The sequence below is a fragment of the Rhinichthys klamathensis genome, unplaced genomic scaffold, assembly GCF_029890125.1.
Source record: "Rhinichthys klamathensis goyatoka isolate OS25496 unplaced genomic scaffold, OSU_Roscu_1.1 h1tg000280l_1, whole genome shotgun sequence".
In the NCBI taxonomy this organism is placed as follows: Eukaryota; Metazoa; Chordata; class Actinopteri; order Cypriniformes; family Leuciscidae; genus Rhinichthys; species Rhinichthys klamathensis.
The window spans coordinates 772,198-799,607 of NW_026606799.1; the positions used below are offsets into that span (position 1 = coordinate 772,198).

The window sequence follows — 27,410 nt, forward strand, 5'->3', positions numbered from 1 at the left end:
TTGCTTCTTTATTCTGTTTCGTCTCACCTTCAGTACTGCACCTTCCAATAAACAAGTAATATAGGATAAAGTGTGCCTTGTTAATACAGATGAACAATGAAACTTGAAAACTACTCCGATTGAGCTTTTATGGATTTTAATTCACTTCAATATTTTAGCTTTTCGAGGGCATTAGTGTCATTGCCATTTGCCAAAAGTGTACAAGCATCCAAAGAAGTATCTTAATGGATGCTGTGATATAAAGAGCCTTTGTAAATAACCCAGAATGATAACTCTTTCTTTTTCAGATTGATGATGGTTTGATCCTTTGCATTTTCTGTTGCTCACAGCTGCTGAATAAATGATATAACCGGTTTATTGTTCACTAGCGTCTATTTCACATCAGTTATCTTGTATTGTCACATTTCCTCTGAACAACCCAAATCTAGCCGGTGGGAGAATAGGACAGCTGAAACATTCAACAACTGTATGTTTGCAAATAAACATGTTTTTCTGTTTTTGAAACCCTTGAATTCTGTGTTGTATTGCTGCTGATTGGATTCTCATGTATGTATGTATGTATATACAGAACACAAAGCCATATTCTCTTGAATTTACTGTTACTGTACACTTTGCTGTTGATGGATACTGATGGGCGTGCATGTTCATCTAGTGGGATTTGCTCAAAAACTCACTCACTTTGTAATTTATCTTGGCAGACAATTGATGACACTTCAGTTAATAAAGTAATCTAGTCAGAAACATTTTCCTTTTTGTGTTTGCTTATTTTTTAGCGGTATTTTGTAGTATTGTAATCGATAACGAGTCGAGTCACCTTTATTTATATAGCACTTTATACAATAAAGATTGTTTCAAAGCAGCTTTGATAACAGGAAAATGACGCCTTTCAGCTGAGGAAGATATGTTGAGGTAGATTTGTAGGTGTTGCCATTTCCAGTGCCATGGAAATTTAAGGCTCAACGTCTCGCCACTAGAGGGAGACATTTACCTTGAAATAGGCGTTGAAAGGTGACAATTTTAGTCTTGTGCCAATCATCTGATTTTAACGAAAAACAGCTCTGTAATTACGTTTGACAATAACGTGTGATTTATAGAATTACTCTAAGAAGAAAATACTGTGTTCTTAGACTATTTCCTCCCTTTATTTTTTTAAGTGTTAATTGAAGGTGATCATATGCGAGGCCTAGTTGAGATTAAATTTAGCTGTAAGCTGTTTGTTGATTAAAACTTGAATTTAAACGTTTTTAGTAGCACAAAAAATTAGGTTGCACTGCACATTAGATATGGGAAAGTATATTTTTAGGTGCTCGTTTTTAGGTCATTTTATTTTGGTCACCACTTTTCCCTTTTCACCTTTTTAAAAAGGTCAAGCAATTTGTTTTCATAATTATCTCTTCATGTTAGTACTCTTTATTGGCTATTGCTTTAGAAAGGTCTGCTTGAAAAATAAAGCGTGCTGTATGGATAATTAAAGTAGGCTATCTTCAAGTTGTATGCGGAAGATATTGGATCAGAAATGTTTTGCTTTCACATCTAGATCTATATGTTAGAGGTATGTGTGTTGGCTTGTTTGGCTGGTGAAGGTGTCTGGATATAAATGTACACATATGTGCGATGTAGTAGGAGGTGACGACTGTGGTGAGAATTATGAGATCTCGTTCGTACTGTACAGTACACTCTGGAAAATGAAGGAGTCTTCCTGCACTCATTAGATATTCAGTGCACTCATTTCTATTAACCATATCAGCCTAACCGGATTATCGTTTAGATCTTATTTTTGATGCTGATTATTATATATTATGGGTGTTGAGTTTTGATATAATCATTTAAAAAATATTTCGATTTAGTGTTGTATCTTTTAATTTGATCATTATAGTGTTATTGTTAATATTTAGTCACAACGATGTCGCAAAAAATCCAGTATATTATTAAGTTAATATATGCATTATAATGTATTAAAATATTAAATAATGTATACTTTTTTGTATTTTATTTCCTTAAACAAATATGATGTTCAAAGAATGCCAGTGTGTAACAGAAAGAAAGAAAAAAATTCATTTTTTATTTGATTTGACTGATTTATTAACTGGCAACAACAAGAAGGCTTTCACACGAAACAATCTTTAAAAACTATTGTTAATTGTATTAAAAGGTTTTTTGTGTACAGAAAAAAACAGTATTTCTTGTAGTTTGCAGGGTCTTCACGCTAAGAAAATAATTGTTTGGTAACTTTACAATAAGGTTTCATTTGTTAAACATGAAATAACAATGAGGAATACATTTGTTACTGTATTTATTCATCTTTGTTAACGATAGTTAATAAAAAATACAGCCTTTCGTTGTTTATATGTATAAATATAACAAACATAAAAAATACAAGTAAATAAAAATACCTAAATAATTTCAAAACTATACATTGTGAAAAAAAAATATATATGTATATATATATATATATATATAAATCAATAGATAGGCCTATGTGCTATATTGTTTTATACAATATATAAAATATTAAAAATAGATAGATCAGAGAGTCTGTGTGTGTGTGTTTATGTGTGTTTTCATGAATTTAAATGTCTTTGTGGTTCTTCCTCTTGTCACAGCTGACTCATTACACAACACAGCTCTGAACCTTTCACCAAACACCGCACACAAACACACTGTCACACAAAGGGTTCCATTCTGGTCTGATGGTGTGTTGAGTGTGTGAAGAGAAGGTCAGGGGAGGGCCAGATCTGTGTGTGTGTCTGTGTATCAGTGCATTAGTGGCTTTGACACACTCATTAGAGCAGATGTGCTGCTGCTGCAGTGGCGGCTGCCACTTCCTCCTGGCTTGTGAAGACGGGCAGCTGTTGAGCAAAGGGCCAACGTCTGCCTGATCCCTGACCTCAGCTCCACCCCGGCGGGGGCAGGGCCAGGGGACCGCCAGATGGGGGCTGCCTGGCTGTGTGTGCAGGGGGGTGTTTATGAGTTTAGAGTACTGGCTTTTGCTTTTTGGGGGGAAACTTGTGGAGTTTGTGTTTGTATGTGGGGCATAAGGGCTGGGGGTTGGGTTATGGAGGGAGGTTATAGACGCAACACATGGCTCAGAAAAACAGTAGCCCGAGAGGGGTGTCAGAAGTGCTTCGGAAAAGTGGCGTGCAGCCGTTTGTTGACATCGTTTTAGTCAGGAAGTACTTTTTCTATTAGAATTATAGTGCTGTGCGGTTCAATAAAAGTGAACACATGTTTCATTGACAGCACTTGTGGCATAATGGCGATTGCTACAAAAATGATAACATCCTTTTCTTAAAAAAGCAAACAAAAATCTGGGTTTACATTAAAATAAACATTAAAATACTCACGTTTTCAATAGTTTTGTCAGATGACATAAACAATATTTACATTAACATGATTTTAATGTGAAAAAATCACGGTTACACTTTACAATAAGGTTTCATTTGTTAACATTAGTTAATGTATTATCTAACATGAACTAACACATTTGTTACTGTATTTGTTAATGTTAGATAATAAAAATCCAGCTGTTCATTGTTTCTTCATGTTCACATGCATTAACTAATCCTAACAAACACAACGTTTGTTTTTAATAATGTATTAGTAAATGTTGAAATTAGCATGAACTAAGTGCTGTAGAAGTGCAGTTCATTATTAGTTCATGTTAACTAATGTACAGTAGTTAACTAATGTTACTAATGAAACATTATTGTAAAGTTTTACCAGAATTGCTTAAACTGACACAAATAACTTTACAGCTCAAATAATACAGAAGTTTAAATAGAAGAACTAATTTTATAAAAATCATTTGCTTCACATTTCTGCATTCAAATCTTCAAAAAATTTGACCCCATTTAAGTGCCTCACCGTAACCTCAATTTTGCTTCAAAAAAAGAAACTACACTTTATTTGGTAACACTTTATTTGACAGTGTCCTCGTTACATAATACTTACCATAGTAATAACTGTAAATTATGCATAATTACACGCAACTAACCCTCAACCAAATCCTAATCCTACCCTAACCCTATAGTAAGTACATGTAGTTGCTTAATATTACTCAGTACTTTAATATATAATTACACTGTCATAATGGCACCTTAAAATAAAGTGTAACCCTTTATTTTAAGGTGATGTTGTTACAGTGTAATTACACAAATAAGTATCGAGTAATATTAATTAACTACATGTACTTAGTATAGGGTTAAGGTTTGGGTTAGAGCTTGGTTTTATGGTTAGTTACTTGTAATTATGCATAATTTACTGTTACTACTATAGTAAATACATGTAACGTGTAACTACTTTACCTTAAAATAAAGTGTTACAGTCGAAGCTTTTTTTGTAACACTTTTTAAAAGTGTTACAATTGAGCTTGACTCATATTGAACTCTGAATATTCCTTTACATTGTATCCATTGTTAAGGTACAAATGACTGTAACTTAATATTTGTTGGCAGACGAGCCACACATATGCACAATGGTGATCATTGCCGGAAAAGGCATCACTTTGAAGCCTCTTTAAGTTCATCCTCCACCCTGTGGTTGGACAGCAGTGGGAGTCAGTGGCCAGCTCTGCCTGGACATTTGCTTCTCCATGTCTCCAGAGCGGACAGGTGTTGGCGTCAGCAGCGTCCAGACTCGTTTCAGCAGCTGCTGCGCTTGTCCACACACACGCACGCCCTCTCGTACACACCTCCCCCAAATGACAGATGTAGACACACCACCCATCTAGCTTTATGGAGCCAGAGCTGTTTTGACTTTAAATATTTGCCCAGGAGGGATTGCCCTGTTTGGGTAAGGCTGCACGGCTGGGTGTAATAGGACGAGAACAACACGGACTGGCCAACAAAGAGCCTGTACAAACACATAAACCTCCTGGCAGAACTGGAAGTCTGGAGGAGTGTGAAGTCTTTAAGTTACGTTCAGATGTTCACCGATTGTTATACAGTGGCCCCAACATGTATTTGGACACTGTTGGATACATAAGTAGCACTTGAAAATGTCTGATGAATGTTATTGCATTAGAAACACAATAATAAAGCAAGTGGCAACTGCAAACAAATGATTCACTTTAAGATTATCTCTGAGCCATTTTGTAAGTAATGTTAACCAAATGTTGTCAAGGTGATTTTAGAAGTTGTATAAAGTCAGTTCACAGAGGTGTCCTACAGAGTATGAATGTGTCCCACTAACATTTGATAACCACAACATCTATCTATCTGAAAACCTTAGATCTTACAGTATACATGTCTGTCTGTCTGTCCGTCTGTCTGTCCGTCCATCTATCCATCCATCATCTATCATCATATCCATATCCACCATCCATCCATCCATCCATCCATCCATCCTTCCATCCATCATCTATCCATCGACCCATCCATCCATCCATCCATCCATCCATCCATCCATCCATCCATCATCTATCATCATATCCATATCCACCATCCATCCATCCATCCATCATCTATCATCATATCCATTTCCACCATCCATCCATCCATCCATCCATCATCTATCCATCCATCCATCCATCCATCCATCCATCCATCCATCCATCCATCCATCCATCCATCCATCCATCATCTATCCATCGACCCATCCATCCATCCATCCATCCATCCATCCATCCATCATCTATCATCATATCCATATCCACCATCCATCCATCCATCCATCCATCCATCATCTATCCATCCATCCATCCATCATCTATCCATCGACCCATCCATCCATCCTTCCATCCATCATCTATCCATCGACCCATCCATCCATCCATCATCTATCATCATATCCATATCCACCATCCATCCATCCATCCATCATCTATCATCATATCCATTTCCACCATCCATCCATCCATCCATCCATCCATCCATCCATCCATCATCTATCCATCCATCCATTAATCCATCATCTATCCATCGACCCATCCATCCATCCATCATCTATCCATCGACCCATCCATCCATCCATCCATCCATCCATCATCATATCCATATCCACCATCCATCCATCCATCCATCCATCATCTATCATCATATCCATATCCACCATCCATCCATCCATCCATCATCTATCATCATATCCATTTCCACCATCCATCCATCCATCATCTATCCATCCATCCATCCATCATCTATCCATCGACCCATCCATCCATCATCTATCCATCCATCCATCCATCCATCCATCATCTATCCATCGACCCATCCATCCATCCTTCCATCCATCATCTATCCATCGACCCATCCATCCATCCATCATCTATCATCATATCCATATCCACCATCCATCCATCCATCCATCCATCCATCCATCCATCATCTATCATCATATCCATTTCCACCATCCATCCATCCATCCATCATCTATCCATTGACCCATCCATCCATCCATCCATCCATCCATCATCTATCCATCGACCCATCCATCCATCCATCCATCATCTATCATCATATCCATATCCACCATCCATCCATCCATCCATCCATCCATCCATCCATCATCTATCATCATATCCATTTCCACCATCCATCCATCCATCCATCATCTATCCATTGACCCATCCATCCATCCATCCATCCATCCATCATCTATCCATCGACCCATCCATCCATCCATCCATCATCTATCATCATATCCATATCCACCATCCATCCATCCATCCATCCATCCATCATCTATCATCATATCCATTTCCACCATCCATCCATCCATCCATCATCTATCCATCCATCCATCCATCATCTATCCATCGACCCATCCATCCATCCATCCATCCATCATCTATCCATCGACCCATCCATCCATCCATCCATCCATCCATCATCTATCATCATATCCATTTCCACCATCCATCCATCCATCCATCCATCCATCCATCCATCATCTATCCATCCATCCATCCATCCATCCATCATCTATCCATCGACCCATCCATCCATCCATCATCTATCATCATATCCATATCCACCATCCATCCATCCATCATCTATCCATCCATCCATCCATCCATCCATCATCTATCCATCGACCCATCCATCCATCCTTCCATCCATCATCTATCCATCGACCCATCCATCCATCCATCATCTATCATCATATCCATATCCACCATCCATCCATCCATCCATCATCTATCATCATATCCATTTCCACCATTCATCCATCCATCCATCCATCCATCATCTATCCATCCATCCATCCATCCATCCATCATCTATCCATCGACCCATCCATCCATCCATCATCTATCCATCGAACCATCCATCCATCCATCCATCATCATATCCATATCCACCATCCATCCATCCATCCATCCATCATCTATCATCATATCCATATCCACCATCCATCCATCCATCCATCATCTATCATCATATCCATTTCCACCATCCATCCATCCATCATCTATCCATCCATCCATCCATCCATCATCTATCCATCGACCCATCCATCCATCATCTATCCATCCATCCATCCATCCATCCATCATCTATCCATCGACCCATCCATCCATCCTTCCATCCATCATCTATCCATCGACCCATCCATCCATCCATCCATCATCTATCATCATATCCATATCCACCATCCATCCATCCATCCATCCATCCATCATCTATCATCATATCCATTTCCACCATCCATCCATCCATCCATCCATCATCTATCCATTGACCCATCCATCCATCCATCCATCCATCATCTATCCATCGACCCATCCATCCATCCATCCATCCATCATCTATCATCATATCCATATCCACCATCCATCCATCCATCCATCCATCATCTATCATCATATCCATATCCACATCCATCCATCCATCCATCCATCCATCCATCCATCCATCCATCCATCCATCATCTATCCATCGACCCATCCATCCATCCTTCCATCCATCATCTATCCATCGACCCATCCATCCATCATCTATCATCATATCCATATCCACCATCCATCCATCCATCCATCCATCATCTATCATCATATCCATTTCCACCATCCATCCATCCATCCATCATCTATCCATCGACCCATCCATCCATCCATCCATCCATCCATCCATCCATCATCTATCCATCGACCCATCCATCCATCCATCCATCCATCATCTATCATCATATCCATATCCACCATCCATCCATCCATCCATCATCTGTCCATCCATCCATCCATCCATCCATCCATCATCTATCCATCGACCCATCCATCCATCCATCCATCATCTATCCATCGACCCATCCATCCATCCATCCATCCATCCATCCTTCCATCCATCATCTATCCATCGACCCATCCATCCATCCATCATCATATCCATATCCACCATCCATCCATCCATCCATCCATCATCTATCATCATATCCATTTCCACCATCCATCCATCCATCCATCCATCCATCCATCTATCCATCCATCCATCCATCCATCCATCCATTATCTATCCATCGACCCATCCATCCATCCATCCATCATCTATCCATTGACCCATCCATCCATCCATCCATCATCTATCATCATATATCCACCATCCATCCATCCATCCATCATCTATCCATCCATCCATCCATCCATCCATCATCTATCCATCGACCCATCCATCCATCCATCCATCCATCCATCATCTATCCATCGACCCATCCATCCATCGACCCATCCATCATCTATCCATCGACCCATCCATCCATCCATCCATCCATCCATCCATCCATCCATCCATCCATCCATCCATCATCTATCCATCGACCCATCCATAGACCCATCCATCCATCCATCCATCATCCATCCATCCATCCTCTATACATCGACACATCCATCCATCCATCCATCCATCCATCCATCCATCTGTTTTTAATATTTTATATATTATATTAAATAATATAGCACATATCTATTGATTTATAAATATATATTCTCAATATATAGTTTTTAAATTATTTATGTATTTATATTTATTTGTATTTTTTAATATTTTTTTACATTTGCATATAACATTATATAATGTGTGTGTGTATATTATTTTTTATATTTTGATTTGTTTATTATATATAGTTTTTTAAGTATATAGCCTAATATTTGTATGTTTTTTCTTTATATCAAATGTTTCGCCTGTTTGTTTGCATTTGATATTTTATAAAATGCAAATACTTCCATTTTTAAGTGTGATTTAACTAGACACTTTCTGTGGCCACTGAATATGAAAAAGTCCCTCTATCAGTAACGCTACTCACTTTTTGCAACTTTTAACAAGCTGGAAAAAAACTGATATCTAAAAAATGTTAAGAATGCTAAAGGAATGCTGTTCGATTTATTTGATGGCATTTGATAAAACCGAAGTGTGAGAAATTTCAAAGCTTGTGCCGAAAGAGAAAGGTAATCCAGCAAGATGCACCGCCTCAGAAGAAGCCTGGAAGAAAAGCACTTTGTCTCACCATCTGGGTCTGCACTCGCCCATCCCATTAGGACGGCGCATTAAAGAGCAGGTACAGTAATTGCAAGAGCCGGCCGACAGGAGGGCAACCTGCAATACTTTCCCTTGTCCAAAGAGAGAGGGAGGCAGAGGGAAAAACTTTCCTCACACAGCAGATTCATCTCGCAACAGCTTCTAAGGACTGCCAAACAGATGCCAGTACAATTGCTTGTCTTTTTTCCTCTTCCCCTGCAATCTAAGTATGGCGCCCATATGGCTGCAGCTGAAGGGAGTGATTGTTGGTATTGTTCATTTTGTCAGTGATCCTGGGAGATGCGGGAGCACTAATGATAATGCTGTGTGCAGATGTGTGTTGGGCGACTCTTTACTCGTTCACTGTCTGCGGCCCGCTTGATCTCAGGCTGGGACGGGGATGTACGCCACACAGATGCAGCTAATGACGTCGAGAAGAAGAGGCAGATGTTTTTGTTTGTGGGATGCTGTCCACAAATTTACACCAAGAATATGTGGGTAAAACAAAACTAGTCACTAGTCATTCAGAATGAGGAAGTCAAATACAGACATGAAGCTGAAATCAGAACCTTCTGGCTTTGATTTAATGAATTGTTAGTCAGTTCTGGCCCCCAGATTTTTAACCAAGTGGATTTTAATTGCAACATCTAAAAAAAAAGTGTCTTTATTAATTCAGTTGAATGATTATCGCAAGGGTAAAACGTATATAAAACACTGTGGAAGTGTTTTATCGCATGCAACTTTCACAAATAATTTGCTTTAAACGGAATATTCTGTCATTATCATCTCAGTAATGATTGCTTATGTCACCAAACATATGCTAGCAAACAGAAGAATGTTTGCCAGAGGAGGTGACCATATTATGTGGCAATTTTGCCAAGTAAGACATGTTCCTGAATCGACATATTTTGTTGATCCTGGAACAACATTCCTTTCTGAAAATTTAGTCCATAGCTTATCCCTAAAATCAGACACTGATGTAGAAGCACCTAACCCTGGTTGTAAGCCTAAACTTGACATAAACTGTAAACATAAACTCAAATCTGATTGGTTGATTGGAATATTGTTCCAGGATCAACAAACATGTTGATCCAGGAACATGTTGTACTTGATGAAATCACATTCACCGTGATGACAGTATGCCAACTAAAGTGATTTCAATTGCAACTGGCAGGTATATGTTAATAAAACAAAACAAATACTGTCATTATGATAGATATAATACTTCACAAATATATCATAAAACTGGTCTGTTTGTTTCAAAAAGGTTTTAGATCATTTATGCTAATTGTACAAGTGATGGCAAATTACAATTTGTTATGTGTGCAGAGAACTTTGAAAGACTGCGCCCTGAAAAGGACCTTTACATTTCTATTTAATAATTTTGAAGCAGTATTATTTCGTTATTATTAATATGCTATTATAGCATTTTTTTCAATTGGCTTTGTTGATTTCAATTTTAGTTTATATTTTAGTATTTTTTTTTGTGCTTTTGTCATGTTTTTTATATTTATTTAGTTTAGTTTATTTACTTATCTATTTAGCTTTAATTTATTTTTATTTCAGTTTTAGTAATTTTAGTACTTCAACTTAAAATAATTTGGTAACACTTTAGTTTAGGGTCCAATTCTCACTATTAATAACCATGCATATTACTATGATATTGGCTGTTTATTATAAAGCACATATTAATGCCTTATTCTTTATGACCATATTCTACATCCTTTCATCCTACCCAATACCTAAACTTAACAACTACCTTACAAACTGTTAATAAGCAGTAACTGGGAGTTTATTGAGGCAAAAATCATAGTTAATAGTGAGAATTGGACCCTAATCTAAAGTGTGACCATTCATTTGATCTCAGTTGCCCATTTCTAATTTTCATTTAACTTTAAGTTTTTACTTCAGTTTTATTTCAGTTAGCGAAATTTTTAACTACAATAAATGCAGTTTTAGTTCATGATAACAATAGCGTTTAGAAGACCTCTAAAGTTTTCTTTATGTCTTAAGTGAGCCAAAACTTCCACTTATGCCCCCTGCTAGGCGCCTGTAGTGTTTACTTGGTTGTACATTACATCTTGCTTGTCAAAGTTTACATACAGTGTCATCAGCAAGAGATCTGACACTCAGAAGCCATTCAGCAGCCGTGTCTCTCGTCACAAACGCCTCATAACCTGTGAACACAGAAGCAGCTACTGCAAGAACCCATGCTAAATGCAACGAATATAATAAAGAGGCCTTTTTGGAGGACGCATCAATGTTAAAAGTACCAGTATCGCATCCGTCCTCCTTCAGGATTTCTTTTCAGCTCCCTGCCAAGGTTGCTGTGCGGTGGTGGATAATGCAGCATTGTGAGAGGGAATGTGGCACGTTGGCTGTGCCAGGTCCCACAGGCTGAGCCCACGTTCCCTCTCCCTAACCCAGTTCAAGATGTGCGCATTAATCCTGCGAGTCGGCCTCGGGCCACTCTGGGTTGCTGCAGGTTGGTGGAGGCGACAGATGGGACCCGCGCTGCCGGACCTCGCAGTGAGTGGAGAGGTTGGCATCTCCGGCTGAAACGACAATGCTCCTCTTTGTACGCAAACTAGCTTATGATTCGGAAATGATGAGGCTTAAGAGGTTTCTGCACTCTTGATTCGTAATGTTTTATGTTGAACAGTGAGCAAAAGGTATTTCACATCATTTATGTTGGTTGATGTTAATTTACGCACACAATATGTTTCGCTCTAAGTTAATGTCAAAAATGTATTGATGCTAACATATACAACCTTATTGTAAGGTGCGACTGAGTGATTCTGTCTATGAATGTGAGGTCTGTATTGGCATGGCCATATCTGTAAGGTGTTGGAGTGTGATATTCTGCTCTAACAGCGTGTGTGATCTTCACGTGGAGTTCCTGCCACATGTGTAAAGAGTGTGTGAGCCCTGCTGAGTCACACGTTCGGGGCGGACAGGTGTTGGGTCTCTTTAGTGATGACTATTGCAGGCTCTGTGCTGCAGACACCACACACACACACCACTTAAAGCGTCTTTTGTAGAGCATTCATTGACCTTATTAAGGCATCCACACACTACAAGATAATCAGGCTGATTTTTGGGCCCAATTCTCCCCTTCCGACAAGTAAAGTCCTGATTATCTTGATGGTTCTACAGATTATCTTATCAGATTTCCCTGTGGTGTGATGTGTGTTGAGACTGACTGAATCTGCTCGGAAGAACATCAGGTCCGCAGTGATCTCAAAATATTTTCGATCAGAAATCTTGTTGTGTGGGGGGAACCCTGAGGACAAATGTGTACGCACTCTGTAGATTGTCACGTGGAACGAAATGATACCGATTCAGAAAGTGAGCGGACGGAAGACGGAAGCATAACACGACTTCATCCGAACTTTGCGAATTTTCTGTAAAAAGCAGTCCAAACACTATTATCGCAATTTCTTCTTGCCCGTCGTCCGCCATGTTTGTTTACTCTAAAGTCACGTTTGACCACGAGAGATTTTGCGAGATTTGTCGTGTTCACAGTCGAGGCTCTGGTTGTTTCGTGAATTGAATTTGTTAGTGTGTGGTGTGCTGTCTTGGTCACATCACGACACTTCACACATTATAGGAAGAAAACTGTTAAGTCTATGATTTTTTTATCGTCATGTTTGTGATCTCTCCCAAATCTGATAATATTTTTAAAATCTTTTGGCCTGGGCCAGATAAATAGTTCAGCCAAGAAGCTCATGTTCAGGGGTGTGTTTCCCAAAAGGATTGTTAGCCAATATGGTCCCTATTGGTAATGACAGAACTTGCGACCATAGTTGTTTTAAATTTCGGGGAACGCACCCCTGGTTTGGTGGTTTTAATGTAACATCTACAGCCAATCGATTTCACATATCCATTACTACTTCCCTTTATAACTACGACGCATCCAAACGAACACACTAACTCATGCTCACAATGCAAATTCTTATTCTAGCCCTCCACCTCCCCAGCACCACCTGCCTAGATCTGCTATGGGGCGTTTCCCTCTCTCGAGCAGCAGCGGCATGTTTCCATTCATTTTATGTTCTGAGGATTTAGCATAAGCAAGTCATACTTGCTCTGCATCAGCAGCAGAAACCATAGCTCCAGCAGCAGCGTAGCAGACACTATTATAATATTATAACAATTTAAAATAACTGTTGTCTATTTGAATATATTTTAAAATGTACTTATTCCTGTGATGTTAAAGCTGAATTTTCAGCATCATTACTCCAGTTTTCAGTGTCACATGATCCTTCAGAAATGATTTGGTGCTCAAGAAACATTTCTGATTATTTTCAATGTTGAAAACAGTTGAAACCATGATACATTTCTTTCATGATTTTTAAATGTCAACATTTTAAAAGTGTTTACTTTCACTTTTGATCAATTTAATGCAACCTTGCTCAATACAAGCATTCATTTCTTTAAAAAAACTTTTGAACAGCAGTGTATATATATATATATATATACTTTTTTTCCCTGCAAGATATGGACACCTTTGTTATAAACAGATGCATATATGCAGTGCCTATATGACCCCCATAAGGTCACAGCACTGCACCCAGGAAAAGTGCTGACTTGCTGCTGACTAAATCCTGCCAAGAAGCCCTATCAACATCCCACACCCTGCTGCCCACTTATCTACAGTGGGCAGAAGTGTGACCAACAGCTGGTTCAGAGAGAAAGAAACAGCCGACCAAACAAGTCACATTAAAAGGTTTTGCTATTCCTTCAACATAAATAGCAGTAAGACAGGGAAATGCAGGAGTCCTGGCTTATTTTTATATCATTTCTGATTGAAGTGCTAAATTGTATTGGCTAATATATGTTAGGAATAATGTAAAGTCAACCTGTAATTATTGCACAATAAGTCTCAGATGGTGCTGACTGTACAGTTTAGCACCAATTAAATGGACACGAAATATTGATTTGAGTAGAAATTATTATTTTTATTTGAGTAGAAAAAGCGAAAAAACGAAAGTAGAGAGACATGACAGAAACCCAACTATGTAGAAATCTGTGGTTTGGGATAGTGGTCAGTTACACAATGTCATTAGTGGTCACTAATCATAATACTATACCGTAAGTTTTTTTTTTTTTATGATACAAAATCTTTTTTTATTCTGCAAAGAGGCATTAAATTGACCAAAAGTGACAGTAAGGAAATGTATAATGATACAAAAGATATCCATTTTAAATAAATGCTGTTCTTTTGAACATTCTATTTATCAAAGGATCCTGATTTTTTTTTTTTTTTTTTACCATGGTTACCACAAAAATATTAAGCAGCCACTGCTTTCAAAATTGATGATAATAAGAAATATTTCCTGAGCAGCAAAGCAGAATGATTTCTGAAGGATGATCTTTTAAAATGTATTAAAATGGTTATTTTACATTGTAATAATATTTCACAATATTGTTTTTACTGTATTTTTGATCGCAGAAATGCTGCCTTGGTCAGCATAAGAGACTTCTTTTAAAACGGTTATTTGAACGGTAGTATATAATATAATATAATATAATATAATATAATATAATATAATATAATATAATATAATATAATATAATATAATATAATATAATATAATATTTTAGAATAAAGTTTTCAAAAACAATCACTAATTAATTGCAATTAATTGGACTTCTTCCATAGTACAAATATTAAGCAGTGAAGGAGTTGTAGTGTTTTACCAGGAAATTAACATGTCTCCTTCAAATCTTTCAGTGTCAGTTGAATTCTGGATTAGGAAATGTTCATATAAAAACTGCCACCCTTTAAGCTCTAAAATTGTGCACTCAATTCAGACAACCACTCCCTTTGCTATGGAAGAATCACACACAAAAGAGATGTTGTGTTTTATCAGTGCTCAAGAGAGCTCCACAGACCCCCCGAGTGTGCTTGTGAGGATGAAGTGGAGAACCTGGTCTGCGCCGCTCACTCCTCAACAGACAGCACCACAACTTACACACACACACACACACACACACACTGGCATTTAAGTTAGGGTTGCGTCTTCTTTTGTTGGGGGACGCAGGGTGCATGGCGCACCCCTCCCTAAAGCAAAAATATGCCCCCACGCAGACACCTCTCCCCCACCCCTGACAGGCTGTAGCACCACTGCATTGTCTGAAGGGCCAAGACAGGCCGCTTGTTGCTTGCCTTCTGTCTGTGCACAGGACGCTTGACAATGGCTGCCTTTTAAATGAGGCAGACAACTGAAAGAAAGAAGACGTCGTCCCTCCTGCCTGCTTTTCTCACCTTTTATCTGCTGAGCCCTTGTACTTTTTTTCCTCTTTTCCTTTCTCTTTCATGTAGGACTTAATGCTTCTTTCATTCGCTCAAATTCCTTACATCTTAACTGCTGGCCGCCACTGAATTTTCAGCACATTTTGACTCATTGAGAAGTGGAAATGTACCGAATTTTGGGTTATAAAATTATGGTGTGTACAAGCCTAAATGAAATGAAATATGATAATATTTAAGTCAAGAATATTATATATATATTAGTGCTGGGCAGCCTCCAAAATCAAAGTTTTTGTTTACATGATATGTGTGTGTAGTGTGTATAATTATTTTGTATATATAAATACACACACATGCATGTATATATTTAAGAAAAATGTGTTATTAATATATAAAATATTTATATTTACTGTATATATAATATAAATTGTGTATAAATATATATACAGTATATAAATGCAAATATTTCTACATGCATATGTGTGTATTTATATATACAAAATAATTATACTCCCATATTATGTACAGATAATAATAGTCATTTTTAAATGAACCTAATTTTGCCTTCAAATTATTTTAATATTTTCCTCTGGCTTAATCAAAACCTACACTCTTAAAAATAAAGGCTCCAAAAGAAGGTTTTCACATAGAAGAACCTTTCAGTGAACAGTTCTTAAAGAGTCTTTTTCCAATATAAAGAACATTTTGTGCAATGGAAAGATTGTTAAAGGTTCTTCAAAGAACCATTGATGCAAATATGATGCATTATAGAATATACATATTTTGTATAATATATATATATATATATATTTCTTTTTTTTTCTACCACAAAGTATTCATTATAGAAACATATCTGTTTGAGGTCAATTTGACATGAGCACAAAACACATTGTAGGGGAAAAAAAAAGTTTGAGAGAAATCAAAATAACTGGCATCTGTAGAGTATCATAGCATATGAAAATGAATTTCTTTCTTTTTTCCTTTGAGTGTCTAAACATAATGTAACATGTAGGGCAAAAGTGAAAACTCATTAAGAATCAATCTGGATACTTCACTGTTATATTTTTTTAATAAGCTATTAAAATGGCCAAACTGAACACAGGGGTTAATAACGTTCGATAATTTCAATAACTTGTCGAATGCAAACAAACAGAAAGGCCTCTTCCTGTCTGCGCCCCTCTAATGTACATTATATTTGGAGCTGGTCACAGAGAGTGGTGAAGCTCTCAGCAGCTACAGTATCTGCGTGGGCAGAACCAGTCATACCTCAGTGCAACGGCTGCCCTATCGATGCCATGCATGTGCGCCGCTCTCCCCCAGTACACTGGCACGCAGCTCCCTCCAACTTCTGTGCTGGAGCTACATATAGAAGACCCAAGCTGGTAATACACTCGTCACGTCGAGCCCACTACCCTTCGGCACAGCCAAATGTTTCCACAGCTGCCCCTTTGTCTCTGCTCCTTGAGTAAACAAAGGACAGATACAAATTAATGACCTAAATTCATAGTAAAAAAGCAAAGAGAGAAAACCATTATGCCTCGGAGAAGCATCAACTGTCCGTTCCAACCAGATGTTAGGTGCAGATTTGTGTGTGAATGTAGCCACAAATCAAATTTCATCTCTCAGAAAAACTAGTGAGAGTGTGGGCAATATTGTCTAGAAATAACCTTTATACACTGGAAAGAATTAAGAAACCATTAAGAAATTTACATAACATTTACATAAAACTGCATATTTCATTAACTGATATAATGTTATAGCAACTTACTGAAGTACTAAATTCTGTTTTGTACTTTTATAATACACTGACAATCACCAGGTAGTGAAAAATCCACATGATGAATCAAACTCTCTAGTAGCTTTTAATATTTTGAAGTTGCTCAATATACACATAAAACACCGTATCACTGTAATACACGACACTAAAATGTGATTTTAATAGAAATTCATTTTAACAACATTAGATGTGAAATAAAACCCTAATGTACTTAACTAATGAAAACCCAAGAGGGAGCATAGTTATTTTAGTGAAAACCCATCAAATGTGAAGTGTCACAGAGAACTCTGGGAATGTCAATTTAGAGTTTTTCACTGTAAATTATAAGATAACTTGCTCTTTTTCACTTCCAAAAACTGTAACTTTAAGGGAACTTGCCATTAACCAATTAACATGTTTTTACCAAAGCATTTTTACAGTCTTTTACTGTTAAAATGACAATCATTTTTTTAAGTCTACAATTTCATACTTCCACGATAATATGGATAATATGGGATCTTAAATCCAAAACGTGATCAAAAACTAAATCACGTACCAATTAGAAGGAGGTGGCGTGTGTATGAGGAAGGGGGGGCAGAGGCTTACAGCACGGGACCATCTGTGGCAGTGGCCTGTTGAGTAACGCTCGCTGACTTAAAAGTGGTCAGCCTTTAGTGCATCTGTAGGCCAGGTTTGCCGAACAGCGAGACATTAGATAAAGCTGATTTGTTTTCTGGAAAACTGTACTTGAGGAGCTTTGGAAGCAGCCTGTGACTGACTGAGTGTGTGTGTGTGTGAGGCAGGGGGAGGGGATGGTCTTCGTACAAGCTGCTGCACATTTTCCCAGGTCCAACCCACGCCTTCACTGGAGCACCAGCCAGACATTAAAGCAGCATATACACATGAGCCATGTAAGACCACATACACACACACACACACTCGGACAGTATACTCAATCTACAGACCTCACGCACTGGAAAACATGTTTCCACCCACACGAGCATCTACAGTAAATAAGATTATTGAACTGAATGCAAAAACACAAACACCGTCTCACCAATCTGCACATCGTCATTGCACTGGCAATCCCGCCAGAAGTTTCTGACAGAAAAATGGCACGGAGAGGTTAAGGTTCTTATAATTTATTGCAGTTTGCACACAATTTAAAAATTTCACCAACAGCACACCAAAAGTACAAAACTAAACAGCCTCATAATTTACTTCCCTTGAGAAAATGAAACATACTATGATTGTCAAAGCTAAATGTCTAAATCCATAAAAAGAACAATGTCAACATAGCAAAAAATCTCAGAAGGGAAGCAATTACATGTGAAGTCGAATCTTCTTCTTTTTTTTTTTATCCAGACAGCGATTGTCCTTGAATTCAACAGATATTTATTTTTCTTTCCCATTCTCATTAGCCACCAAGTTTGAATTTGACAGAGTTGTTCTTCACACTGGGTTCCCGGGTTTCAAGTAAACTAAAGGGGTGTCCAATTTATGGATATGCTTCATAGGCCATTTCACAGCTTCATTTCCATTGAACAAAAGTCAAAGAAAGACATCCAGTATTCCAGCAACAGTTTCCAGTTTTCAACCTCTGAGTATAAGCTGATAACAGTAGTTTAAGGCGGTCAAGTACAATAGAAGCAAACAAAAAACATAAAGAAAAAGAAAGCATAGAAAACAAATCAACCCCACAGTTGATTTTTTTTTTTTTCGGTCACATTTTAGAGTGCAAAAGGTAAAAGTACCACCGTGCAAAACGCTATGAGGAGCGTGCGCTGTTGGCAAAGCTCAACCTTTTCACTAGCCGTTACACCAGCCAAATATATGGAAGGACCGTTCCTGAGGCCTGCAAAGGCCCGTGTGCCGCACACTCCTGTCCCGCTCGAAACATGTGCGGCGCCCCCGGCCCTCTCTAACTAAAGTAGTTCAAGCATTTCAGCCCTGTGTAAGTGACTGATCTATGTCTACAGCGCTAACCCATATGTTTCTCATTTTTCTTTGCTTTGTATTTCTCTGGATTTGACAATGAAATTGTTTTTTTTGTTAAACAAACCAACCAACAAACAAACTAAATTAACAGAATTTTCACAATCTAAAAAAAAAAGAAACCTTAATATAATTTTGCAAATTAAAAATTGAAAGAAAACAAAATAAACCCTTTTTAGAATAAACATTTTTCAACAAAAAAAAAAAAATCACAAAATGCTGCAAAAGTTAACAATTTAACTTTTTTTAACAATCACAAATGTATAGATCTTTTCTTCAGTGTAACAAAGTCAATTCAATTAGGTTAATAATTAGGTGTATACATTTCATAAAGGCCTCTTTTGCACATCATTCTAATTTCATTAAGCTTCAAAAGGTGCAGCCAACCTTGCCAAACATCTTCAAGTGGCGAAAAAAAAAAGACTTATGCATTGAACACAAACACACGCACACAAACCACTCAGATCAGAGTGTGTCGAGCTTTATGCTGTTTAAAGATCCTTCAGCTTTCTCCAAATAGATGTGCGCTGCTGAGGACACCCATAAAGAAGAGCTGTACCATCAGCCACGCAAATGTGTCTTCATGGCAATCGAATCTGAAGCAAGTGCCAATTGAAAAGATAAATAAATAAATTACAAACAGAGCTGACATGATTCAAATGACAACAGCTAGTAAACAGGACACTGAGACAAACAGCAGTTGAGGACCCAGCACTGGGAAGAGCAGCGCATGAGGAGACGCTAGCAGGAGCAACGCTAGCCTTCTGAACAATAAACGTAGCGATTCAGCTTCTGCTGACACCTGGCCCCTCGTTAACCTCCGAATTCTACAGCGAGCCCAGACCGAATCGCTTCCCATGTGTAGATACTGCAGCCTAACGTCAGTGCATTTCCACAATCTTCACAGCCCAGAATAAACATCTCGCCAAAACCCCCGATTCATTCTCTAATGAGAGGAAAAAAAACTCAAATCTACCAAGGAATCAATGAGTTAATTAAAAAATACACTCTCTGATGCAAAACAACAACAAAACAAAAAAAGTTAAATAAAATTCATGCAATTTCTACAGCGGTAATATTAAAGGTACTTTTTTTTCTCAACAGACAGGTGCCCTGACTGTAATGAATCAGTCAATTACAGTGTACAGCAATACAGCAAGTCACATCTTTTTCAATATACAGGTCAGACATCATGCAACAACAGATTCCGTTTTAAAAACGAAAAGTCTTAATAAAACACTACAGAAATCTCTAGAAATGCAGCCGATGTAAAACCCAACTTCAGTAGCAAACGAGTGATGTAGAGAGACTGCAACTAAAATGTGAAAATGACTTCAAATCATATTAAGAAAAGATAGAGGAAATGCAGCAACTGATATGAAAAAGGAAACTGTACATTGCATGAGTGCCTTGTTTGTCTTCCATCAGTCAAGTTTCCTATAACGAGTCAAAAATGTACAAGAGCTTAAGTAACGCGAGCTTAGAGCTTCCTCGTGGGATTTAAAGGACTGACCTGCTCACACACTACGTGTGTACATGTGCGTATGTGCAAGAATACACATGCGCCGCAACCACAGTCACACATCAGGTATGTTATCTGCAAATTTTAGTAATGCACTATATATATATATATATATATATATATATATATATACATATACATGCAATATATATATATATATATATATATATATATATATATAGAGGCAAGTGTGTACAGGTAAATATATGACCATTGTACCCGTTTAGTGTGTCCTTAGTTTTAAAATCCTCCGTCTATTACCTGAAATCTTCATATGCTTTTCATGGCAGATGTTCCTTGAAATTTAGGAGCGTATACAAATACTGTAAATTATATACAGTTGAAAATCCCAATGAATAAATTTTCTGTCAAAGTTGGTTACTGAGACCAGCACCCATGTTTTATAAAAACCCAAGGAGAACAGGAAAAAAAAGAGACCCTAAACAAACCAGAAAATATAATAAAAGAAAAAAAATCAGTAGTAACATTTTCATGTGCTAGTAAAGTGCAATTCAACAAGATTTGCAATGTACATACAAGAAAAATGACTGATTCGGACCCTTCGGCCGTCACTCTGCCCCACTCTTACCTTCACCACTCTGCCCCAAAAAATGTCACTCAGATCTCTCTCATCAATTTAACAAGCAGTTCAAACAGTCTGCTATCATTTTAGCATTCATTTCCACAGTTCTTGAGAACTATCTTCCAGTGCCCAGTCTCTGACCGTGGGTAGATTGAGCGCCTCGCTCTTGACCGAGAGCGAGTTGACCAGTTCGCAGTGGAACTTGCGGATGTGTCGGTACAGGTCCCCTGACTGCGTGAAGCGCCGCTCGCACCACTTACAGGCGTGTGGCTTCTCGCGTGTGTGCACGACGGCGTGTCGACTCAGGTTGTGCGAGTATTGGAAGCTCTTGCCGCAAGTAGTGCATGTGTAGGGCTTCTCGCCCGAGTGTGTCCGCTCGTGGCGCTTTAACGTGTACATGCAGGAGAAGGTTTTGCCGCAGATGGAGCAGGTGGGGACGTTAACGTCACTGGCCGGCTTGGCCCGTACGCCTTCCTGCTCTCGAAAATGCGTGCTGAGGTGGATCTGCAGGATGTGCGGGCTGGGGAAGACCTTGTTGCATAAGGGGCACATAAAGATCTGAGTATGTGGGGCCCCCAGCATGCTGGAGACGTAAGGCAACAGGGCGCTTTCGACCCCTGCGACCTCCTGAGCTCGCTCACTGTCCCCTCCTAGGACGTCCGTGTCATCTCCTTTGTCGTCCCGCTCCAGCTCGCTGGCCAGTGAGGCCTCACGCAAGGCCGAAAGGTGAGCCTCCAGGCCCAGCCTCCGTTGCGCAACAAGGCTGATGTGAGTCCCGTTGGTGCTAGGCGGCTCCTTCACACCGCTGTGCTCCATCTCGTAGTCGCCGCTCACCAGCTCATCGTCGTCTGAGCCTGTGTCCTTCTCCACCTTGACTTGAACCAGGGCACTCTGAAGGCTGTCTGGGGTGACAGAGCTGCAGAAGTAATGGTTGCCTGACATGGTCTCCCCAGGACCCCCGCCCAGGCTGGACTTCACAGAGAGATCAAGCACACAATCTGTGTCTGCGGAGACTCTCCGAGACGCTGCAGAGCGACGGGACCGGGAGCCGGTGGAGCTGCTGGGGCTGCCGGCAGGGGATTTGCCAGTGTCGGGGCCGTGCGTTTCTGCTTCCCTGGGGCTGGTGGTGGGAGACGTGGTCCGGTCAGAAGGCAGTCTCATCCACATGCTCCCCGGCTCCTGAGGGCTGTCCCGTTTGTTCTCCATGTCCTCGTCATCACTCTGCAGCAGGTCAGCGGTGGCCGGCCGGCCCGTGCTTCCACCTTCCGAGAAGCTCTCCACCTTATCCGAGCAGCTGGATGCATCCTCCTCCCGCTTGGTGCTGTCGGCCTCAGTCGTGGCCTTCTGCTTGAGCTTCTTCTTGCACACCTTGACAATGTCGTACATGTGGAGGTAGCTGGCAGCAGCCAGCACATCCTCCACTGGAAGCGATTTAAACTGGAGCTTTCCCTCGTACATGAACTCAAGCAGGAGAGCGAAGGCCGGGGCCGTGACAATGTCGCTGTTCAGATGAACAATGTCCCTTTTGTCTAGCTGGTCCTTGTAAAAGAGGTGGAAGTACATGCTGCATGAAGCCAGCACTGCACGATGGGCTCGGAACTGGGCATCACCGACCAGCACAGTGGAGTCACAAAGGAATCCCTGATGTCTCTGCTCGCTCAGACACTGTAGCAAATGTCTGCTGTGGTCTGGAAACTCCATGCTGTCTTCATAACCTGCAAAAGACCACAGATGTTAGTGAGGCTCTCTAGAACAACAATTGTTTTGTCTGTACTCTGTGTGGAACTTCTCTTTCCCACCCGCTCCGTCCCTCTCTCTCGCTCCATGCACACAGACATACTCTCACACTCTAATTCTCTCTCCCTCCCTCCTCCCCTGTGGGAACACTGGAAAAATGTTCACCACAGTCTTGACATAAAAGGATTACAAAAAAGCACATGCAAAAAGTATAACATCACATTAAGCTAATTGTATTTTTCTCACTTGTGCACTTTAAAGTAAGCAGTGATGTGTTCACTATTAAACTTCAAACTAACCCCTTTAATTAAATGTTTAAAAGCACAACCTGGGAAATTAACACTAAAATGTAAATAAAATAAAAATGTTTATTGCAAGTTACATTAAAAGGAATATATCCGTGAGCATCCCATCAAAATCATTTGAGTTTAATCAGATGCCGTGATGTAAGAAGCTGAAGTCCTGATTCTACAGATGCCTGCGCGAGAGAATCTTTCCTGTTTTTACTCTCTGCGCTCCTGGAGCAGTTATTTATAATAACCCACTTTGGCCAGGATGCCAAGTATAGGTAACAGGCTTACAGGTACACAAACAGCTCTCCATCATGGGCATACTGCATAAGTATACTAAGTACCATGATCTCAAAGGTTGCGACAACTGAGGTAGCAGAACATCAGTATGACGTGCGTAATCAAAGACGGACATTGTGCAAATAAAATACGATAAAAAACAAGAAATATACACGGTGTTAAAAAATGTTATACACAAACTATTTAAAAATTTAAAAAAGGGCTAATTAAAAAAAAAAACATAAAAATATGAAATCACACCTGTTACCCGCGGAGATCGTTCCCATCTAAAAAAATGCACCAGCGTCATGTTCAACCAGCGGACTTAAATGAACTCATTTGAATCTTCATTTAAATCTGATTGGGATAGCAAGCCAAAGCCCCCCACCCCACCCCAAACAGCGTTCAGACCTTCATTAATGAGGGGCTTATAGGGGGACGGGGGGATAACAAACCTCTCGCCAACCCTCTCCTCCCCTTTTCCCCCTCCCCAAATCTTTGGAGAAATGGAACATCCTCCCCAAAGAGGCGGTCCACAGCAGATTTACAATACAATCACTTTAAGTGCCCCGTAGTCCACATCAATCCTAATCCTTAAGATGGCTAAAAATAAAGATTGCAGGACAGCTCACAAGGTAGCAGCGATCAAATTAGGAGACTGGGAGGACAGAGAGGGACGGAGAAGGAGGCTTATAAACATCTGATCCAGCTGACTGAGACCATATGGCAGCTGCTGCCCAGATAAAGAGATTAAGACTAGGAGGAGTGCGATTACAGCTGTCTAGCCAATTCAGGCAGCTCAAATCTGCAAGTTCTAAATTAGTCCTTACAAACAGAAAAAAAAGATAGAAAGAGATGAGCAAAAGCCTAAAGACGGGACATTTTGAAGAACGCATGTGATTATATAAAGTTGCAGATTTATCTCCCTAAAAGCATTTATGTCTTTTCGGTCGCTTTAGCGGATTATGAATTTTGCTCAATTGGACTGAAAATCTCGTTATTTAAAAGAAAAACAGATTTTGACAGATTAACAGCATATAAACACATAAGAGTCTCTTGTTTTAATTCAATAATACTATAATAAACTAACCTACCACTGTATGCCGTCACAACAGAGCAACAATTTGCCATTGAGAACAAAGTGGCTGAAAAGAAGACCTGTAAACAAACAGAATAATGAAACGCTTGCCTGGAAACCTCTTCATGGCAACAAAAAGTGTCACTTGTCCCCAGCCTGGTTACGCTACACCAGCTCAAAATCCTTTACTTCCCATTTCCCACACTCTGATAGCTGATGGCAGACGCGCAAAGAAAGACTTAACGAGAGCACCCTATTCAAAACACATCCCTGTTGCCCGGACCCCCCGGTACAGTACCTGCAGTACGCATCAACTTGATTAAGTCCACTGTTGTGGTAGCGCCGGCTGTAACTCCCTCCGCCGAATCAATGAAAGGGTAGAGACGCGAGAGAAAGAGAGAGAAAATCAAACTGTGAGGGACAGATGCAAAGTGGAGGAGATGTTGGAGGGGAATGCGATGCCTCCTCCTGCACACAGATCCGCACACACACTAACTCCCAGTCTGTGCGTTAGAAGAAAAGACTGGGGGATGGCAGCCTGTCAGCTGCTCTGACATCATGTTCAGATGGAAATGCTACCTCCAGCTGTGCTCCTTTTAGTGCCATATGCTACTCCTCTACACTCTTGCCACCAGCCTCTCCTTTATACAACTTTGTTTCTCTTTCCCCCCTTTAAAAACGGGAGGAAGGGAAGTGTTGTGAGGTGATTCTGTAGAAAACTAGCCAATTCCCCCCTTTAGTTGTAATCTCTCAGCAAAGAAGAACTTGGAACTGGGTCCGTCTGAAAGCTGACACTTTTTTCTAACCTAGTTTCCTGCACTGAGAATTTAAATACCCTCAAGTTTTTTTCCCCCTCTCCTCCCAGTAACCATAAACAAAGGCCAGCACAGCACATTTGCAACTGACAGATCCACGCAGCTGATATTGTTTTCGACTTCTTTATGGTTCACTGGCTGCGCCATTACCGTCATTCATTTTACTAACCCTTTGGACAACTGACAGAGGAGGGGGGGGGGAGAAATAAGAAACAATGGGAACAATCATACAGGCTTTATAAGTACGGTTCAAACAAAAGACACTGTATTCTGCATTAGGTTGTAGTACATACCTCCTTTCTTCTGAAGTATCTCACTTATAATTGTGTTAATTTTCAGAAACTTCTTTGGTACAAGCCAAACAACAGTTTCCTGTTTACCACTAAAATCAGCTAAACAAAGATACCAAACTACAATCTGAAGGTCTCTTCTGAAGGATGTCACACTCATGAATATGAACAGAATAGTTAGGGTTTTTTTAAAAACTCATTGACATGCAACAATATTTTTAAATGCATAAAACAGCACAAGAATGAAGAGTTTGCTGCATCTGTCACGAACATTACACTTGATCTCAGGGGCTTTTAAACAACTAATAGGAGCTTTTAATTCCATGGAAAATACGTACGATTAGCCTTGCTTATGAATAATGTTATTTTGGTTTACAAAGCAACTGGTCAGCATGAAGGGAAAAGAAAAAAACTAAGCCAACACACTGTTTTATGCTGTGCTATTTCAAAGTAAACTTGTTTTCAAACCTGGCAAGTTCTCCAGAAAGACGGAATTGTGCCAAGTTAGCCCTTCTTGAACTTAAAAGCTACGCTACAAAATAAATACACACTGAAATAAAATAAACTACGAGTCCACCTAGGTAGGAAATGGTATTATAGCAGGCTACTCCTACACAAACACACACAGCACTGCCGACGGTCTTTCTCTGGATCCTGACCCCGTACGTTCAGGAAAAGCTAGCTAGTGTGGCTAACAAATAAAAAGTAAGCATTCAACCTGCAGTGTTACAGTTTAGCGACAGGCCCCGATGCCACGCGCTCGAGCAACTCGTTCTACGCGTAAAGACCAACAGTCGCGTGAAAAAGATCGTTACTTTTCCCCATAACAATCCAGCCCGTGCCTCCAACCCCCCTTTCATCTCCTTAAAGAGCACCTAGTATCACAGGCACTTACAGACAACCAGGTCCAACGTCTTCCTGCTTCCTCCGTCTAATCCTCTCAGCGAGAAAAACAACTCGATTGACTTTCAACAGCTTTCCATAACAACCTGCAGTGGCAGGAAAGACAGAGCAGGCGAGCGGAGCGACGAGAGCTGCGGCAGCCAGATGTTTCCGAGCTGTTGCTACTCAACTCTCCTGTAAAGAGGAAGCGCTTGACTGGCAGCGCGCAAGCCAATGGAAGAGGCGAAAAGAAAAGCGAAGGCAAATTGGAAGCTGCCGCTGAGGGGGGAAGAGGGAGGGATGTTTCTTTCTCGGCGTAGGTTGACACCAGGCAACAGTGAGAAAGCAGAAAAAAAAGGCCGAGCGAGCGAGCGAACGGACGGACTGGTTCCTCGAGCAGACTGGCGCAGCGCGCGGATCGAGGGACATTGCGCAATGTTACGTGGGAACTGTAGTCACTGGCCGAGCAGCGGTGAAGAAC

At 39.8% G+C, this 27,410-nt stretch overlaps 1 protein-coding gene across 3 annotated transcripts; it reads right to left on the reverse strand.

Annotated features, from left to right (window-relative positions):
* Positions 1–20,526: 20,526 nt before the first annotated feature.
* Positions 20,527–27,095, reverse strand: zbtb18 (zinc finger and BTB domain containing 18). 3 transcript variants are annotated; one of them, XM_056268992.1, is made up of 2 exons: positions 26,943–27,095; positions 20,527–23,273 (listed from the first exon to the last, which is right to left on the reverse strand). In XM_056268992.1, exon 2 carries the CDS (start codon positions 23,257–23,259, stop codon positions 21,652–21,654), a length of 1,608 nt encoding a protein of 535 aa, XP_056124967.1. In that variant the 5' UTR covers positions 23,260–23,273; positions 26,943–27,095; the 3' UTR covers positions 20,527–21,651. The 3 variants fall into 3 exon arrangements, with proteins under 3 accessions (XP_056124967.1, XP_056124966.1, XP_056124965.1); XM_056268991.1 differs by lacking the exon at positions 26,943–27,095 and adding an exon at positions 25,241–25,761; XM_056268990.1 differs by lacking the exon at positions 26,943–27,095 and adding an exon at positions 24,126–24,709.
* Positions 27,096–27,410: the final 315 nt, after the last annotated feature.